General features: G+C 45.7%; 2 protein-coding genes across 2 annotated transcripts; one reads left to right on the forward strand and one right to left on the reverse strand.

Moving 5' to 3' along the window:
• Positions 1–2,982: 2,982 nt before the first annotated feature.
• zmat2 (zinc finger matrin-type 2) lies at positions 2,983–7,902 on the reverse strand. Its single transcript, XM_022769405.1, has 6 exons — positions 7,859–7,902; positions 5,909–6,008; positions 5,500–5,623; positions 5,030–5,103; positions 4,224–4,369; positions 2,983–3,810 (listed from the first exon to the last, which is right to left on the reverse strand). The coding sequence occupies exons 1-6, from the start codon at positions 7,874–7,876 to the stop codon at positions 3,667–3,669; spliced, it is 606 nt and encodes a 201-aa protein (XP_022625126.1). The 5' UTR covers positions 7,877–7,902; the 3' UTR covers positions 2,983–3,666.
• Positions 7,903–9,636: 1,734 nt separating this feature from the next.
• LOC111239506 (oocyte-specific histone RNA stem-loop-binding protein 2-like) lies at positions 9,637–14,584 on the forward strand. Its single transcript, XM_022769397.1, has 9 exons — positions 9,637–9,647; positions 10,734–10,883; positions 11,274–11,354; positions 11,981–12,061; positions 12,141–12,284; positions 12,370–12,537; positions 13,035–13,185; positions 13,389–13,518; positions 14,520–14,584. Exons 1-9 carry the CDS (start codon positions 9,637–9,639, stop codon positions 14,582–14,584), a joined length of 981 nt encoding a protein of 326 aa, XP_022625118.1.
• Positions 14,585–19,585: the final 5,001 nt, after the last annotated feature.

Raw genomic sequence — 19,585 nt, forward strand, 5'->3', positions numbered from 1 at the left:
ATTCCCCCCCCCCCCCCCTCGATCTTCACTCTGAGTGGAGCGTTATTAATTTTCCTAACCTGTCCTGTTCTGTACCAGCTGCTGCCTCAGTTATTGTAACTCGTCTCTCTGGAGAGCATCATGGGAAAACCCCTTGTCTCCTTCCTCCTCTGTCAGTCACAGCGGGCGCTTCTGATGGCGAGCGTGACGACAGCTCACATACAAACCCCCAGAGACGGCAGAACCAGCTCTCTGGAGGGTTTCAGAGGCTGGACCTCTTCCTGGTGACTCACAGACATGCAGTCTGACAGGAGAGGTGCATGCTGGGACCGCACAGACTAAAATAAATTCCCACATGCAGAAGCAGCGGTTGCAGCTGACGGTAACAGCAGTGTGAAAATGCAAATAAAAATGTGAGCAGAGAAAACAAATGAACATCAGGCTCATGAAGAGTAAAGTAACTTTAATGTGTTTATTTCTAATTAAATGGCAACACTCTTAGTTTAAGTCCATGAGCATTAAATAGACGTTTAATAATCGGTTTAGAAAACACCATAATGATTCTCTGTGAAATCAATTATGAGACAGACTCTGGTTCAGGTCTGGTATGGTTCTAGTTCATGTCTGGCTCAGCTGTTTTGGGACTGGTATAGGTCTGTTTCAGGTCTGGTTCAGGTCTGGTATGGGTCTGGTTGAGTTCTGTTTCAGCTCTGTTTCAGCTCTGGTTCAGGTCTGGTTCAGGTCTGTTTCAGGTTTGGTTGAACTCTGTTTCAGGTCTGGTTGAACTCTGGTTGAGATCTGGTTGAGGTCTGGTTGAACTCTGGTTCAGGTCTGGTTGAACTCTGGTTCAGGTCTGGTTCAGGTCTGGTTGAACTCTGGTTCAGGTCTGGTTCAGGTTTGGTTGAACTCTGTTTCAGGTCTGGTTGAACTCTGGTTGAGATCTGGTTGAGGTCTGGTTGAACTCTGGTTCAGGTCTGGTTGAACTCTGGTTCAGGTTTGGTTGAACTCTGTTTCAGGTCTGGTTAAACTCTGGTTGAGGTCTGGTTGAACTCTGGTTGAGGTCTGGTTGACTCTGTTTCAGGTCTGGTTCAGGTCTGGTTCAGGTTTGGTTGACCTCTGTTTCAGGTCTGGTTGAACTCTGGTTGAGGTCTGGTTGAGGTCTGGTTCAACTCTGTTTCAGGTCTGGTTCAGGTCTGGTTGAACTCTGTTTCAGGTCTGGTTCCGGACATAAGTGGAACCAAACAACTGCTCAGTTAGCACAACTGAACAAGTTAATGAATGAAGATTTAAAAGCCTGAATCTGTGTTTGTCTGATTGTTTATGTCTGTCTACTGATCTCAGGTCAGGTGAGACAGGTCCTGGTCTCAGGTCAGCAGTTTAAATAAAGGTTATACAGTGAGTGTGGATCAGGACGTGTCTGTCCTCAGTAACAGGAAGTGGCCTTTCTGGCCATTAATCAGCACAGAGAGAAGAAAGCAAACTTCCTCTTCTTCTTCCTGTTGATCAAACTGCGTTTCAGCTGCTGCACAAACACGACGTCTCAGACGAACGACAATGAAACCTCCACACGCAAATCTTCCACCGCCATCGCCCCAGTCCAGAGGCCTCTGATCCAGGATGTTGGGGAGGGAAATTTTCAGATGATTAATAGAACAATCAGTCAAGGAAGACAATAATCTGCATTTCAACCAATCAATGACAATAATCATTAGTTGCAGCAGGTGAATAAAACATGTTTCCTGTAAATCATTTAACACGTTTAAAACACTGACATCACCACACGGCCAAAAGTATGTGGACAACCTCCTGCCCTTGTTTTCCTGCCTCTGCAGGTTCAAGTTCAGAATCTCCCTCTGGCACTGATCCTGATCACAGGCCTTTAATATTGATTGTCAGCTGGGACCGAGTCTGATCAGACACTAGAGTCCAGACCAGAACCTGACGTCCTGTCCGACGCCACTGAACCAGACATGAACCCAAACACCCGTCAGGTCCCATCGGTCCGGGTCACGTCTCCACCCTCAGATACTTTCCCTGAATGTTGCTGTTATGCCCGCGGTCATATTATTGTAGTTGGTTTGTTGTGTATGTGTGTGTGTGTGTGCCCTGTGTTCCTGTGTTTTCTTATTGTATGCAAATAGGTGTGTGCCGCAGCCGCGCCGTCATTGGTGGAAAGGCTCTGCGCCCTGGTTGGTGATTGGCTGCAGCCCCTGGTCACCTGATATATAAGGAGCCAAGATGGCCGCCGGCTCGTGTTCTCATTCTCCTCTTCTCCCAACTGGCCACACTGTTGCAGTGACTCAGCTTTGTGTAGTTCTTTGATACGTTGAGTAGGAAGGGTGCGCTGCCAGTTGTGTTTCTCTTGTTTTCTCCTGTTTATTTAGTTAGGGAGGTGAGTTTGTTGTCATTTGTTTGCCTTTGGTTAGATTAGTTTACTTTCCAGACAGGGTTATTATGTTTATTATGTTGGCCTTAGTCCACCCTGAAGCCTAAACTCAGTATTTATTTCCTATATGTTCACTTAAAACCTTTATGTAAATAAATCACTTTCTTATATTTATATATATATTTATATATATTTCCTATATTTAAACCAATCTTTGTTGTGGCTACTTGGGACTTAGGAAGATGGGGCCAGTTTATGTTGTGTCCTAGGCCCCCCTAGACTAGGGCATAACAGTTGCTGAATCTGTATCTGATGATGTCATAGCTGTAGAAACTGGTGCTGGTCCTGATCTTGGTTCAGCTTTGATGCGAGGAAGGACGGAGAACAGATCAGATTCTGATCAGTTTTATTTTACCTGGCATTGATCCCATCAATCGACTCTGGACGTCTTCAGCTGACGAGACGTCGACTCACTGCAGCTCCACGGCTCTAAACACACTGATCACACTCACCTCATGGTCCCTGAAAGCATCGCAAAAACACGAGCCATGGCATGTTTGTGGCGGTGCGTTCACTGACAGGCAGGAAAGCAGGTAATAAATCAGAGAACAAACGAGTGGAAACAAACACAGTATTTATTAAAATCTTCATTTCCACAACATTCAGTGTCGTGAACAAACAGACGACCTCTGACCTCAACACCAAACATTAACTCATCAGCTGTTTGAGCTTTTCAAAATAAAATTTAACAAGTTACATCTGTCTTTGAATGTGTTAAATTTCATTTTGGTGTGAATGAAGAAAAACCTAAAACAGCTCAAATAGTTTCTGGTTTCTGATATAAAAAAATCCTTTTATCTGCAGGAACTTAAACGTGTCGCTGTCAGACTCATCCTCATCCTCATCCTCATCATCATCATCATCATCATCATCATCATGTTAAAGGAAACTTCTGCAGATTCTGTTTGGTCTCTTTTGCTCGTCCATCGTTTCTCGGTTCTGACGATGTTTCCGACAGAAACCAGCTCCTCCTCTCAGCGACAGGAAGCTGCAGCAGGAAACGTCTTCAGAACAGAGAGTGATGGAGAAAACTACCAAAATAAGAGTCCGGTTGTAAATAAAAAAGTCAAAGTCCAGGACTGTGGAGGACTGACCGCAGCCTGCGGCACGACTCCTCCGTCCTGTCTTTATAGTCTGGTCTCTGACTCCACCTGCCTGAAGTGGGGGGGGCGGTGCAAACACCAGCTTCCTGTCGTGGTGCGAGGGAGGAGGTCCTCAACACCCAGTCCAGCTGCAGAGCGTCAGTGACTCTTCTTGGACGAGCCGAAGCCTGAGAAACCCATCACTGCCGCCATCTCATCGTCCTCCTCGAAGTCCACGTCCTCCTCCGCCCGACGCTTCCTCTCCTTCTGCTTCTCCTTCTTGTAGGCCTTCGCCTTCTCCTCCTGACGACAACAACAATAATCAGCTGACGCATTTTGTTTCCTTCACAGCTGAATAAAAACACGTCTGCAGATTTCTTTAGGGATTCAGGTCTTGATCCAGAATCCTCTGATGGTTCTGACACAGACTCCGATCAGAGTTTAAAACATGTCTGAAGGAACTTTAAAGGAATTAGAGTTTATAAAAGTCATGCCTGACGTGTGATGTCTGACAGAGGATAGACGGAGCGGACACAAGATGAACTGATAATAGAGCGAATAAAACAACGTGAAACATGAACTCTGAGCTGCTCCAACAGAAACACACAGGTCAGACATGACACTGTCACCCAAACACAGCATCACAAACACCACCCTCTTTGTTTCAGCGACTTTTCTAAGAGCGGCAGTGACACTTCCTGTCCCGCCCTCCTCACCTCCTCCCGCAGCTCCTTCATGCGCTCCTCAAAGTCGTACTCCTTCTGCTTCTCCTCCAGCTTCTTCTTGTTCACCTCGAAACGCTTCTTTACCTGATCCAGAGACGACCGCTCCACCCGCATCGACATGCCCAGGTTCCTCTGGTCTGCACACACACATTTTCATTTTAAAACTCATCCTCCGTCCACACAACTCCAGTTTCAGAAGCTCTGCTGGACCAGTTTCATTTTGAAAACTCTGGGGTTGTGTTGTAGTCTGGACAGGAACTGAGACTTGTAATCGATGAGGTCACACCCACAGTCTCTCCTGATTGGCTGTCATCAGCCTGGACTACCAGTGGTGAATACAACATGATGATGAATGACAGAGTTACTGACCTTGTTGTCTTTGCTAGCAGCTGTTGTTCACTGACATTCTCTGTTTTAATGCTACAACTGTCTCTGCTGGAGACAATCTACTTCCTGTTTACACACATGCTCAGTATGGTGAATAGTCATGTGACATTGTTTTCAGGTGTGTTCAGTCATTGATTCATTTCACCATATAAACAGTGATTGTGTTGTGTTGTATTTCATTGTCATTATTTCATTATTTTTGCTTCTGTATGAATCAGAAACTGTTTTTCACCTGTTCTGTATGTTGTTAATGACTTCCTGTAGAACTCACCTGACTTCCTGTTTGTTTATATGTTTAAAAACCTTACTGATGAAGACAATCAGAGCATGTGACTCAGCTATAGTCTCTCACAGAGGAACTGACAGGAAGCTGCAACTGCAGCACCTGAACAGAACTGATGTGGACTCACGTTTCTTGCCGTTGATGTGATCCAGAAAGTTGATGGAGTCTTTCACGACGCAGTCACAGACATTACAGTAATAACTGAAAGAGAAGAAGACAGCCAATCAGAGCGCGGCAGCAGTGGAAACCTGCAGATGTGATGAAAGCTTCACAGATAAAGTGTGAGACAGAAGGTGAACTCCAGCTGCTCTCTTAATTAGTCAATTAGCTGATCTACAGAAAAAATATAATCAATAATGGCTTCTTCTTTTCTATCATGTGACGTCAGAACTCCGCCTCTGAAACGAGAAGATCTTTTATCTTTCATCTGTGACTGTAGCTGCTGTTGTTATGAGTGAAGTGCAGCAGAACAACAGAGCTGTGGTCAGACAGACAGACGCTGAGCTGAAGGTGTGAAGCAGGTTCACCTCCACAGACTCCTGGTGTAATATACTGATCACAGCTGATGTCTGTGGACTAAAGTATGAGCCTCCGTACCCCCCCATCTCAGCCTGAGGAGTGGTCTTGGTGATGACGATGGTCTTCCCCAGTTTGGACTCCAGATCCACCTTGTAGTCTCTGTGACGCAGGAGTTCCCGCTTGACCGGCGGAGCCGTTTTCCCTTAAAGAGACAGAGAGGGGTTACTGGAGTCCATCACCAGTTTCTATGACGGGACAATTCAGACATTTAGTGTTCTACTTGTGTTTTGACAGAACAACTGAAAACAGATAAATCTACTTTAAAATGAAGAAGTGATCACAGCTCTGTGGAGAATCAGAGAGAGACGTATACAAACAAAACTCAACACGTTTCTCTGCATCTCAACATTAAACTCAATCATCTTCTTTAATTCTCAGCTGTGAGAAACAAACCAGCTCGTCTCTCTGGACGAGTCGACGTCCTCACCATCTCTCCTCTCTCGGTCTCGCTCCTCCACCAGTCGTTTCTGAGCCAGGTTCTCATACTCGTCTTTGTCCCACTTCCGACGGAAGTCGTTCTTACTGGACTGAGGGGGGAGACACAGGAAGTAAGAGTCAGAGAAGAAGAAGTTATACATGAAGATACATGTACACACACAGAACTGTGCTCAGTTTAGATGCTTCACAAAATCATTTCTCTGTCGTTCAGCTCAATGTGTGATTAACCCTCTGAGGTTTATTTCTTAAACTCACTTTATAAAAGTTTGCCTATCACATTGTGCCAAAGTGTTTATGTAATCATTTTCAGAAGTATCTCAGCTCTTTCTGTAATGACGCCGCTTTTTGACCGGCACTGTGCAAAAAGATCATTTGGCCTAAAAGCTGAAAAACTGAAGCCCAGTTTTTGAAATTCTCCAAATCTCTTGTGAAAACAAACTTTTACTGATGTGGATGAGTTGAAATGTGTTCACCAAAGTCTTAGGTTCACAAAAAATAGAGCAACATATGAGTGAAATGGTAGATAAATGTATAATAAATGCCTAAAATGAGATTTTGTAATATTCTGTCGAAGTGTTGTCTGACACTCTGCTTTGTGCAAATTTTAAAGGCCTTCCAGCTCCGGCTTTGAGTCACGTACAATTTGACAAGAACATGAAACGTTAATAACATTTAAACCACGTTTCTGTGCTGTGTCATTGCAAAGATATTTATAGAAATATCTGTCGACCTCAAAGGGTGAAATAATTACACCAAACAGGTTCATCAACAACATCTTATTGAACTAAAATCACGATGTGAGACAGAAACAGCTGTGGTGGAATAAAACTATGCGAGGGCCGGGGGCTGACAAGGTTTCATCTGACACCATGGCAACAAGACACCAGGTGTTCATCCTGCATCAGTCCAGATGTGCTGCCCAAGCTCTTTTGTAGAAGCACAGAGAAACAGGAGGTTCAAGACCGGAGACACAGATGGGCAAAAACCACATCAAGCCGACTTCACTTCAAAATGTCAATCATCTCTGAAAGAAACCAGCGGGACCCTGGTAGACCCTTGACAGACGTGGTCTTTAAAGAAGACCGTCAGATAAGAGCCTTGTCCAATTGGTCCAGATTGAAACAAGTCCAAACACTGAGTCATAAAGAACCATCTCCAGAGAGCAGAACAACCAGGAGTCCTGCAACAGGTGGTCCGACCCCCCACAGTGACCTGATCCTGCATCATCGGTCTGGATCACATGAAGGGACAGAAGAACCAAGGCAGGTTCTCCCAGACGCTGGAACCACCTGAATAACTGAAGCAGGTGTACGAGGAGAACTGGAGCTGCTTTAAAGGCAAAGGGGGTCACAGCAAAAACATACATACTATATATTTCTTGATAATGTAACAGCAGTATTATGTCCAGCTTTATATTTTATATCTACTGGAACTACTTTGTGTTATACTACATGTTGTATGTTCTTGCACTGCTTTATGTTTTAGGAGGATTTATCATGAATTGAATCCAAAATGTTTACATTTATCATAAATGTTATTGTTCATGTCTTCTCGCACTTTTACTCTGAAGGAGCCCGGAAGATTTATTGTTGTTGCTGCTAGCGGATTTCATGCTAACAGTTAGCAGCGGACACAAACGAACCAACACGCGGATTAATCTTTGGGTAAATCGCCGAAACGACGTTAGAAAGCGCCGCCATGTTTAAAATAAAACCGAAAACTTTTACCGTGTTGTCTGTTAGCCGGCTAGCTCTCGTTAGCTGCTAGCTGACGCACCGGGACGGAGCGGTTGAAACGGTTTTTAAAGACTTTGAACGGATCTGGTCTGCGCCTTTAGCCGCTCTGAAAACCACACACACACATTTTAAATCTAAGCCTCGTTATAGTCAACTTTTTATATATTTTTTACACAAAAAACAACCCGAGCTGAGGGACTCACCCCACTACCAGACGCCATCTTGTTCCCTTAGTGACAGAGAAGAGTAGCGGGATTAAACGGTGAAGAGCGCCGCCTGCAGGAGCGGAGACCCGGAACTCAGTGAGCTCTTTATTATGAACACCATGTTCGTTCCTCCTCTGCTCTCAAACAGCGTCAGTTCTTCATGTCATGGATCCACCAGATGTTGAAGCTTATGTTGACATGACTGCATCACATCTGTTAGAACAACAGGTCTATTTATCTCTGCAGCTTCATGTTTCTACTCACAACACTTCAGAGGAAATAGTGTTTTTTACTGTACTGCTTTTATCTGGTACCTTCAGTCAGTTTGCATAATAATAAAACCATAAAATCACCAAGGAGAATAAACAGTGAAAAAAGATTTAAAAAAATATTTCTCAGAATTATGAAATCACAAAAGAAATGTCAATATTATTTAAAATTTTTCAAACTCAGTGTAAATCTGACATATAATACATGGTGCACTGTAATTCAGCTGGTTTTATAAAGTCTGCTGTTGGAGGAGCACATGATTTTCCTTGTTCTGTTAGAGGAGATGTAACTGAGCTTGGGCCTGTACCTGCAGGATCTAGGCTGTACCAGTACTGTGGTGGTTTTACACTCTGTAAAACTAATGTCTCTGCACGTTTAACCGTGCGCTGTGCAACTAACAGAAACTTTGAGGATACGGCTTTAACCTTATTAGGGCTGAACAACATGCAAAATATTGTGATTATTTTGGCAGATATTGAGATTGAGATATGAGTCCATATTTCAGTTGTAAAGTTCATTTTTGCATTTTCTTTTCACTGAAAAAAATTATTTAAAGTTTTAAATTTAAAAAGAGAACCAGTGAGAACAGCATCAGAAATATAGTTAATTTGATTCATTATCAATTAATCTGACTGTTATTTTCTAGTTACTGGAAATAACTACTACTGTAGACATATTCAGATTTCTTGTTTTATTTTCTCATGTTTAACACCAAAAAAGCATCAAACTCGCAGCTATGAGAATTCCTGATGAAAACACGACCAAAATAGTTTCTGATTAATTCTCTGTCCATCGATTAATTAACATTTTTGTTCAATAGCTGAATTACAAACAAAACTACGCTGTCAAACCTTAAGTGATAACACAATGATTTGTTGTACAACATATTCATATAAGTTTGTCTGTGAAAGTCAGACGTTTTCTTTTCTTTTTATAAAATCTACAGAGGTTCTTTTCTAGCTGTGATCGTCCTCATGGCCACAAAGATCCCTGTAGGATTTACAACATAAAATGAGGCTTTAGGAGTCTGAGTTAAATCAAGTGGAGCTTTTACTTCAGTGTAACACCACAGCAAAGAAATACCAAGTCCTGCTTTCAAAATGTTATTTAAGTAAAAGTACTGAAGTATCAGCATCAAAATAACCTACAGAAAAGTACTGAAGTAAAAGTACTCGCTCTGCAGAATGACTCTTTTCAGAATCATATTATTATTATAATCATTGATGCATTAATGTGTTTGTCACTTTAATGTTGCAGGTTGTAAATGTGGAGTAAACTTGAATTATCTATCAATAAAGTACTTTAACCTACAGTAACATATTTATTTGTGTATTTGTGAAGTGGGGTATTGATTATATTTTCTATTATTGATTGTAGTAGAATTACCAATTTAAAAAAGGAAGTACTGGAGTAAAGTAAAAGTACTTCAAACAGTTACATTACTTGAGTACATGTATTACTCCTCCAGGCCTTCATGTAATCTGCACGTTTTCTTTCTCCAGATCATGCGGCACAGGTGAGTCGGGCAGGCCCCGCCCCCCTCAGGTGCGGCTCATTAAAAAGCTGCTAAAGCGGAACAATGGCGTCTGTCTGTCTGAAGTGAAGGCGCCAAACTTAAACTGCAAAAATGTCAACGAGTGGAGTGGAAACGGCCGCTCAGAGCCCGCTGCTCTCCTCCAGGTCTGTAGCAGCAGCAGCATCACACGGGGCGGGAAAACACGGTTCATTCAACCGGTGACCCGGGAATATATGCTCATCTTTAATCTTTTAAAGTTGTTGCCAGATTAAGTGACAAAAATCCGCCAATCGGAGCCGAGAACCCGCCCAGCCGCAGAGGTAACCGGAGGGAAAGTTCACCTTGTTGAGCCCGTTTTTACCTGAATTTATTCATAGTTTGGAAAATGGAGTTGGCCAAATCAGCTGTGGTCACTTCCTGTCTCAGTGCATCATGGATGTTCAGACAACTGTCCCGGTTTCACTGCGACACTGAAGGAAACTTAAAAACAGGACGATTCCCTATGAAGTTCTGCAGGTGGAGGAGCGTCTTTTTCTCTGATTTCTGAGCGGGTTTGTGGAGCTTTATTCTGGAAGGACATCAGAAATAATGACATCATCAGGAAGTGGACATCACACTGAATCTATAAATATGTATTTCATGTCTGAGTTCAGTTAAAACTCAGTGCAGTCTGTGTTTTAAAGTAGCCTACTTTACTGCCCCCCCGCCCCCCCCCCATATTTCTGGTGGTGTCCCACAGTGTAGGTGCACAGTGGGTGAGGGCCCCTCCCCTGTTTTATTCTGAAGACTGAAAACAGCAGGGAGCTACGGAAGAGGACGAGGGACATGTACACTGAGTTTCTCTTGTGTCTCACCTGTTCTGGATGTTGTGTCAGGAAATGTTTCTTTCTTCATGTGAAGGCACTTGGCCCCGCCCCTTTGTACTCAGTCTGTTTGAGTAAACTTTATTAGTTTCTCCTCAGTGTGAACATTAAATGAACCCTTGTCAGACTGGGGGTGTTCAGGTGTGGAGCTGTGATGATGATGATGATGATGATGATGATGATGATGATGATGAAGGTGTTGTGTCCTCAGCTTCTGTTTCAGTCCCTGGTCACATGTCTGCGTGAAGGGCTGGTCGGCCACCGTGTGGAACGGCCTCCCCGACCCGCTGCTGGCCGCCGGGTCCTCCGGGTGCTGCACCCCCGAGCCGTGGCTCCTCCCCGGTTGCAGCTCCGTCTACGACAGCCTGGTCAGGTGAGGAACACACCTGGTCGTACACCTGTACACCTGCTGACAGTCGCTGGTTTCAGGTGAAACAGCTGCAGCGCGATGGAGGAGCAGTGACGTCACAGGAAAAATCATAAAGCATTTCCTTCGTTTCATGTTTTAATAGACATTAAAATTAGGAATTTGTATTTATTGATCGATCATTTATAAATTCATTTCCTGTTTTTAATGTCTATTAAACGAAAGATGTTTTATTACTTGTGCTGTGACGTTGCTGCTCCTCCACTGCTACAGTCTCTGTTCAACATTTAGTCAGCTGTCCCCCTGCCCCTCATCCACTCCCCCACTGAAGTGTGGTTGTTCTGATAAATGGACTCTTGGCTTTCTGTTGACTCTTGGTCTTCCTCGTGTCCACAGTAACGTCTCTCCGATCCCGTCTCCTCCTCCTGCGAGCGGCATGCGAGGACGAGACCGAGCGGCCAGCAACAAACCTCGCAGGTTCTTCACTTCATTAGAGTCCTGAACCACTGACTCTGGACTCTGGAGTCTGGTCTCTGGAGTCTGGACTCTGGAGTCTGGACTCTGCAGTCCGGTCTCAGGTCTCTGGAGTCTGGTCTCTGGAGTCTGGACTCTGGAGTCTGGTCTCAGGTCTCTGGACTCTGGACTCTGCAGTCTGGTCTCTGGAGTCTGGTCTCTGCAGTCTGGACTCTGGTCTCAGGTCTCTGGACTCTGGACTCTGCAGTCCGGTCTCTGGAGTCTGGTCTCTGCAGTCTGGACTCTGGACTCTGGAGTCTGGTCTCAGGTCTCTGGACTCTGGACTCTGCAGTCTGGTCTCTGGAGTCTGGTCTCTGCAGTCTGGACTCTGGTCTCAGGTCTCTGGACTCTGGACTCTGCAGTCCGGTCTCTGGAGTCTGGTCTCTGCAGTCTGGACTCTGGACTCTGGAGTCTGGTCTCAGGTCTCTGGACTCTGGACTCTGCAGTCTGGTCTCAGGTCTCTGGACTCTGGACTCTGCAGTCTGGTCTCTGGAGTCTGGTCTCTGCAGTCTGGACTCTGGTCTCTGGTCTCTGGACTCTGGACTCTGCAGTCCGGTCTCTGGAGTCTGACTGTCTGTCTGTCCCCTCAGGCCGTCCATCCTGGAGCGCTGTATCCTCAAAGTGTCCACCAGCAGTGTGGCTGTGGGGACGGACGATCTGGACAACAAGAGGTCAGTACATGTGACAGATCAGCTGACAGGAAGTCACTCAGAATAGGAGCTAGAGATAATCACTTCCTGGTCTTTGCAGGTCCCCCCTCGGTCGCTGCTACCCCCGCCTCCCTGATCCCGCCAACACGGAGACCAACGCCGCGGTTCTGAAGCGACGGCAGAAACAGATTCAGTACGGGAAGAACACCAGTGGCTACCAGAACTACCTGCAGCAGGTGCCCAGGTGAAAACACACACACACACACACACACACACACACACACAGTCTCTGCTGTTCAACCTTTGACCCCCCCCCCCTTTCCCCTCAGACACCTGAGGGACCCTAAGCTCCACCCGTCCACCCCCAACAAGTACAGGAAGTACAGCCGGCGCTCCTGGGACATGCAGGTGCGTCTGTGGAGGCGGGCGCTGCACCTGTGGGACCCTCCGACCAACAACCAGCCGGACGCCGACACTCGGGACCCGGTGGAGCAGCTGTAGGTGGAGACCAGGGGCTGGACGCACAACACGCCTCCACTTTTCTACTTAAGTCTGACACTTAGGTTTAATTTGTCCTCAGCCGAGGGAGTCTCTGAAGAATCTCTTCAAAGGTTTCCTTAGTGAAGGTATTTACAGCAGTCAAATTCTGTTTCCATGGATACTGTTAATTTGCTGCCATTGGCTCTTGTGACACCTGTGATCTACGGGAACCTCACCAGGTGATTCCTGAGGTTTAAGACTAAGATGAGGAGAAACCCTTAAAGATGTTCACTTAACTTAAGGAGTTTTGTGCAACTGGCCCCAAAGCTGCAGAGTTTGTTTCTTCACATTTCACAGAATATTTTCCTGATTTATTGATTTATTGATCTATTGATTTATCAGCTGCAAACAAGCAGAATAAAACTGAGGTCTCAGACTTCCTCAGACTCGTCTCTGAGTCCAGGTGAGAGCAGACTCCTGGTGGTGATGTGATCTTCTTCTGTGGTGTTTGCAGGCAGAGCCAGCTGGAGAAGATGACCTCTGACCTGTGTGAGGACAGAGGAGACAAGCAGAGAGAGAAGGAGACTCCAGCAGCCTCTGATGCCTCCTCTGTTTCTCCTCTGTCTCTGGAGCTGCCTGGACCCTGGACTGTCCCCTTCTCCCCGGTAACCAGCTGATCAGTGATCAATATTTAATGATCAGAGGTCGTCTGACTGTTACTGTGGGTGATGATGGTGGTCAAAGTGATGTTGAGCCCCGACTGACCCAACTACACAGAAACATGTGCTGTTGCACAGAAATGATTAATCAGTTATCAATTAGTTTTCTATCGATTGATCAAGTCATTGTAAATCTCTCCTCCATCTAGGACTGTGAGTCGAGCCGTCGTCCTCTCCGCTCTCCTCCCGGCCTGAGCTACTCCCTCAGGAGTCAGCTGACCCCCGACGACAACATGACGGACTGGCTCCGCCTCCTGCTGGAGGCCGACCACACCCAAGGTAAGGTCACGGTGAGGTCACGCTACGTTCACGTGCTGCTCAGATGTTCCCACTCCCCGAGCTGCTCAGTGGAAACAGCATCAACGTGTTTAACAGTTTGAGTCAGTTAGTGAGGAAATAAAGAATCTCCTTCATTTATTAAGTCTTTATATAATTCCTGTTTTAACATCTATTAAAATATGAAATGAACGATAATCAATAAATACTTTAGATTTCTAAAAGGATTTACAAAAACAGCATAACACTTGTTACAAGAACGTCAATACATTTATTCATTCATGAAGAAATAATAGAATTTGAAAAGACGTTTTAAAATGGGAATAAATAACTGGATTCAGCTTCCTTCTCCTTTTCCTATTAGCTAATCGATTAGCTTCTCCTGTTAGCCTCTCTGAGACTCTGGACCTTCAGTGGTAAAACCAGATATGGTCAGCTCTCCAACCAATCACAGAGCTTGTTACATCCCTGGGATTGTTTATCCTGGTGTCTGAAGGTCCAGAGTGTCTCAGAGAGGCTAACAGGAGAAGCTAATCGATTAGCTAATAGGAGAAGGAAGCTGAATCCAGTTATTTATTCCCATTTTAAAACGTCTTTTCAAATTCTATTATTTCTTCATGAATGAATAAATGTTTAAATCTATTTATTCGTGGACACGAAACCTCAGGAACACTTTGAAGGAACTTCTTCAAATTTGGCAAAAACATTCACCTGGACTCAAGGATGAACTGATTAGGTTTTGGTGGTCAAAGGTCAAGGTCAGTATGACATCACAAAACACTTTTTACTCGAGACTTCGCAGTAATTATGACAAAGATTGACCCACATGATTCATTTTTTAATGACTCTGGATAAACAGGAGGAGGAGCTGATGCTAGTTCAGACTTGAAACGTGGCGTCAGGTCTGACAGGAGCTGAAACTGACCCTGAGTCTGACTCTCCTGCCTCGTGTTGCTGACGTCTCCACGTGTATGTTTCGTCTCTGACGGTTTGTTTTCTCATAGATCTGGGCTCTGATGACCAGCAGGTCCCCGTGTTCTCCGACCAGCTCTTGTGGAATCCGTACTGATGGTCTCTGGTCTCCGGACCTCCACTGCTCTGAAACCAGCAGGGTTCCCTGATCTGTCCCCATCGGCATCATGTGAACTCGATGTGACGCCGTCGCTGGACTGTGAGCTCCGACGACCCTTAGTGTGTCAGAGTGACTTGCGTGTGTGCGTGCGTGCGTGTGTGTGTGTGTGTGTGGTTTCGAGTGTTTGTCTTTTTAAGATCACTGCAGATTTACTCTAACGACAGCAGGGGTGTGACTGGTCCTTGATTCCAGTTTCGTCCCAGCGCTCCATGATCTGTTCTTAGAGGAGGAAGCCCAGGAAGTGTTGAGATTTCCCAGCTGCTCCTGAACGTGTCCTCTGTTCAGCCAGCTGAGCACGGTCCTATAGTTAGCACTTTATATTTCTGTTCACCTGCGTCAGGATCACCTGTCACCTGGACCAGGTTTTAGTTTGAGTCCTGCACTGAAGGAAAGTCACTTCTGTCACGTTGTCGTCTTCGATCCACCTTCACCTTCACCCTCGCTCTCTGGCTCCTCCTCCTCCTCCTCCTTCTCTGTACCGCCATGTTTTTTCTAAAAAACACAAACTTGATTATTTGAGGGAAACAGTTTGTCACTTTGTGTTGTTGTGAGTTTTCTTTTACTTTTTGTGTTTCTCGAGTTGTTGTTTTGTGCTGCTTGAATATGGAGAGCAAAGCTGAAAGATGTGATTAATAAAGATGTAAATAAAGTGTTAAATTCACACTGAGCTCTGGTCTTCTTCTGCACTCTGAACATATGATGTAGTGAGCTGATTGGTTCAGACCTGGTGCCTCTGGAGCTGAACCTTTGTGTGAAGACACTGACGAACGTACCAACAATAAAACGTTAAACAACTACAACTCGACCACAAAGATGCAGCTGCTTTTGTCTCTGGAGGCCTTAAAACACAGTTAAGATTTCCTTTAAAGTCTGAGTTAAGGTGTTTTGTGCAACTGTTTTAACTGTTGTTTAAACTAAAAGCAGTTGCACACAACACTTTAAGTTTTCTCCTTAAGGTTTCCTAAAAATGTTCATTTAATATTCTGGTGAAATGTGACGCCAGAATCCAAATTATGAGATTTCAATCAGATTGTTCTTATCTCTTCATTCAGGTTAATTAACATAATAACATCCAGATCATTATTATAGTATTACATTCATATTATAATGCTGTCTATATATGTAAACATGTACATTGCTATCACTGTATTATTAGGCTATATATCATTATTATTGTATAAGATCAACTTTCATTACAATATATCTCTCACTCTCTCTCTCTCTCACACACACACACACACACACACACACACAGTTTTCTGTCACTCTGTTTTTGCACCAATAAACAAAAAAAAAGATTAACATTTACATCAACTTCTCTTCTTAAAGCAGAAGAAATAAGCAAGTTCAAGGCTGTCTCCAAAAGAGAGAGTGTGTGTGTGCGTGCGTGCGTGTGTGTGCGTGGAGAGGATGGTGTCTCCTCCGTCCACACGGTGCTGCTACTGCAGTCTGACCGCGTCACAGTGAGCTGATGTGTTTCTGTGTGTTTGTCCTTTAAACTGCACTGATCACTCTCACACACACACACACACACACACACACACACACACACACACACACACACACACACGCCATCTAACCGTCTGCACATGAAATAACAGAAACCAGCAGAGATGAACTGGCGCTGCTGCTGTAAACAAGCTGCTGTGGCCGGACTATAAACTACATCTCCCATCACCCCCTGCGGTTTTAGAGCTTAATTCTCACACTTGCTGTTGTCTGTGTATTAATGTGATATTCCCGCTGTAATAAGCGTCTGTTCCCGCGGCTGGAGATGTGACAGAATAAGATCCAGTGTAAATAAACGGCAGGTGCTGGAGCGGCGCTGAGGTGTAGCCCCGCCCCTCCTCCTCCTGCCTGGCACCGTAAATGTTATTTATGAATGCCCACCGCTCACGGGCGTGTGCGCGCAGATCCGTTATTATTATGTTTTAATCATTAGGAGACACTGGACGTTGATTACGGCCGAGGCTTCGGTTCGTCCCGGACCCTGCGGAGCCCGCGGTGCGCGCCTACATCCACACTTTAATTCATTGTGGAGGTTTCGGCGGCGGCAGGCGGAGCGGCGCGTACTGCTCTTTAATAATAACGTTACTGGGTCAATACACCGAGCACCGCCGCTGTCTGCCAGCCCGCTGCACCCACCGGAGCCGCTCCAGCCTGCTGTCCGGCAAGGTAAGCCCGCCGCCCGGTGAACAGTGAGTAAAAATGACCGCTTGTTCGCTGCCTCCCTGTCTGTGGTAGCTAGCTGCTCCGGGCTCATCCATCCCGCAGCATCCCGCCGTGTTTCCCCCCGCACACGCCGCTCACAGGCCGGCCAGACCTTACTGTCCCCACCGGTGTCACTGTTATTATCTGCCGGTGCTGGTTCTGGTGTGACTCGGCCCGTGTGGCGCTCGTGTTCTTTCGGGGATACAGTGTGTGAGCAGGGGGCTGGAGGAGGGACGATGAGCCCGGACGGCCCCTCTGATGTTCGGGGTTTGTTTGTGAAACCTGCGCGGCTAACGCTGCTAGCAGGTCCGCTAGCTGCTGTTAGCTGCCGTTAGCTGCTGCTGCTGCTGCTGCTGGATGCAGCCAGGCGGCCGGTGTAGCTGCCAGTTAGCCCCGCAGACCCGCGGAGCGGACCGGCCTGTGCCCCGGGAGCCTGTGAGGCTGCGGGGGAGGCACAATATTCAGTCAGCAGGTTTGTTTCAGCGAGCAAGATGGCTGAATTTATTGTGCCGACCTTGACAGTAATAACGAGATGACATATTATTTATAACGAGCTAACTGGTCGGGATGCTCGGTAACGGCAGCTAGCCCGGTGATGTAACCGGACGCCACAAACCTCCACATCTGGATTATTTTATTTTTCTACACTGAGTTTGTGTCAGAATTTCATCGTGACATTCCCACATGTATTCTGCACTGAAGCGGGGAGACTGCTACACTGGCGTGTTAGCATCCCCCATTGAAAACAATAGGATCTGTTAGCCACCAGCTAGCAGCAGCCGGAGATGCCCAGCGGCCTCAGTGAGTCCGGCAGAGGCGGCTCGGCTCAGGCTGCGCCGAGGCCTCCGCTGCCCCGGACCGGCCGTCATCACCGCACACCGAGAGCCATTATTTCACCACAACAACCCACGTGTTTCCCGGGACCAGCGTGAACCTGTATCCTGATTTAATGCATCAAAATGACAGACTCACAGCCGGGTCCCTCCTGTCTGTGGCCCCTGACCTCGGTTCTTCCAGGAGCCAAAATCCTCTCATCAGCAGAGTAATGAAGTACATTTACTCAAGTGGTGAGGTATTTAGTGATCCCATTGTCTGCTCCTATACATCTGCTCTGACAGCTGGAGATTCTAGTGAATATTCCAGATTGAGATTTTGTTAAAAAGACCATGATAATCTTATAAAATACAACACACAGCCTTGAGAACAGCAGCACCGGTTGAGGCCCAGTGTCAGATGTCAGAGAGACATTTCTCTAAACGTCTCAGTCAAATAATGTTTGAGGTAAAACTGTCCAATATTTATCAAAAATAAAATCAAAGATTAGAGCGTCAGACACAGCTGATCACTCTGGTTCTCAGGCCGCGTCCACACTTCTATTTCTTCATGTTAAAACTCATCTCTTTTCCTACATTTCCTCCTCCGTCCACACGACTCCAGAGTTTTCGAGCCCTGAGAACAGAGACTTTAGGAAACGCTGCTGGACCTGATTTAGTCTGAAAACTCTAGGGTTGTGTTGTAGGCTCCATCCACATGACCACATTTTCATTTTAAAATGGCGTTTTCGAACTAAATCAATCTCCGTCCAGACTAACACATCTGAAAACGCATACATACATGACCATTCACCACACTGAGCATGTGCAAGCCGGTGTAAACAGGAAGTAGATCGTCTCCTCTGAAGGAGGAACAGCAGAGATAGTTGTAGCATTAAAACAGAGAATGTCAGTGAACAGCAGCTGCTAGCAAAGACAACAAGGTCAGTAACACTGTCATTCGTTATCATGTTGTATTCACCACTGGTAGTCCAGGCTGATGACAGCCAATCAGGAGAGACCGTGGGTGTGACCTCATTGTTTCCAAATGGTGTCTCTCTGGGAGGCGTTTATTTTCCTCATTTATCACCTTTGACCCAGCCATGTTGGAGTTAAGATAGAGTCAGAGGCTGACTTTAAATGATTCCTTAAGTTTAAGACTAAGACGAGTAGAAAACCTTAAATACTTAAGTGAACATTTCAAGGAAACCTCAAGGAGAAGACTTAAGGGTGTTTTGTGCAACTGTTTTATTTGAAGGAAATCTTAACTCAGATTTAAAGGGACATCTTAACTAAGGTGTTTTGTGTAACTGGCCCCTGGTCCTCAACAGAGAGCCACAGGGATGTCGTATTTTTATAGTCCAACCCTGAAGTTAGCGTCACCCTGGTTCCCTCCATTAAAAGCCAATGGGATTTCTCCATTGTGTTCTGGATTATTAGAGAAAATAAAAAGAGTTGCTGGTCCTGACAGGTTTAATTCAGCAGGATCATCTTCACTAATGAACATCTGTGATGTTTGAAGCCTCAATACAATCAGCAGAAGTAAACATCTAATGTTAGACTATAAACCAGCTACACCAGGGTCACATGACTTCACCACCACGGTCACATGACTTCACCACCATGGTCACATGACTTCAACACCACGGTCACATGACTTCACCACCGTGGTCACATGACTTCAACACCAGGGTCACGTGACTTCACCACCACGGTCACATGACTTCACCACCAGGGTCACATGACTTCACCACCATGGTCACATGACTTCACCACCGTGGTCACATGACTTCAACACCAGGGTCACATGACTTCACCACCACGGTCACATGACTTCACCACCATGGTCACATGACTTCAACACCAGGGTCACGTGACTTCACCACCACGGTCACATGACTTCACCACCGTGGTC

The sequence above is a fragment of the Seriola dumerili genome, unplaced genomic scaffold (assembly GCF_002260705.1).
Source record: "Seriola dumerili isolate Sdu_G_001 unplaced genomic scaffold, Sdu_1.0 BDQW01002927.1, whole genome shotgun sequence".
NCBI classification, from domain to species: domain Eukaryota; kingdom Metazoa; phylum Chordata; class Actinopteri; order Carangiformes; family Carangidae; genus Seriola; species Seriola dumerili.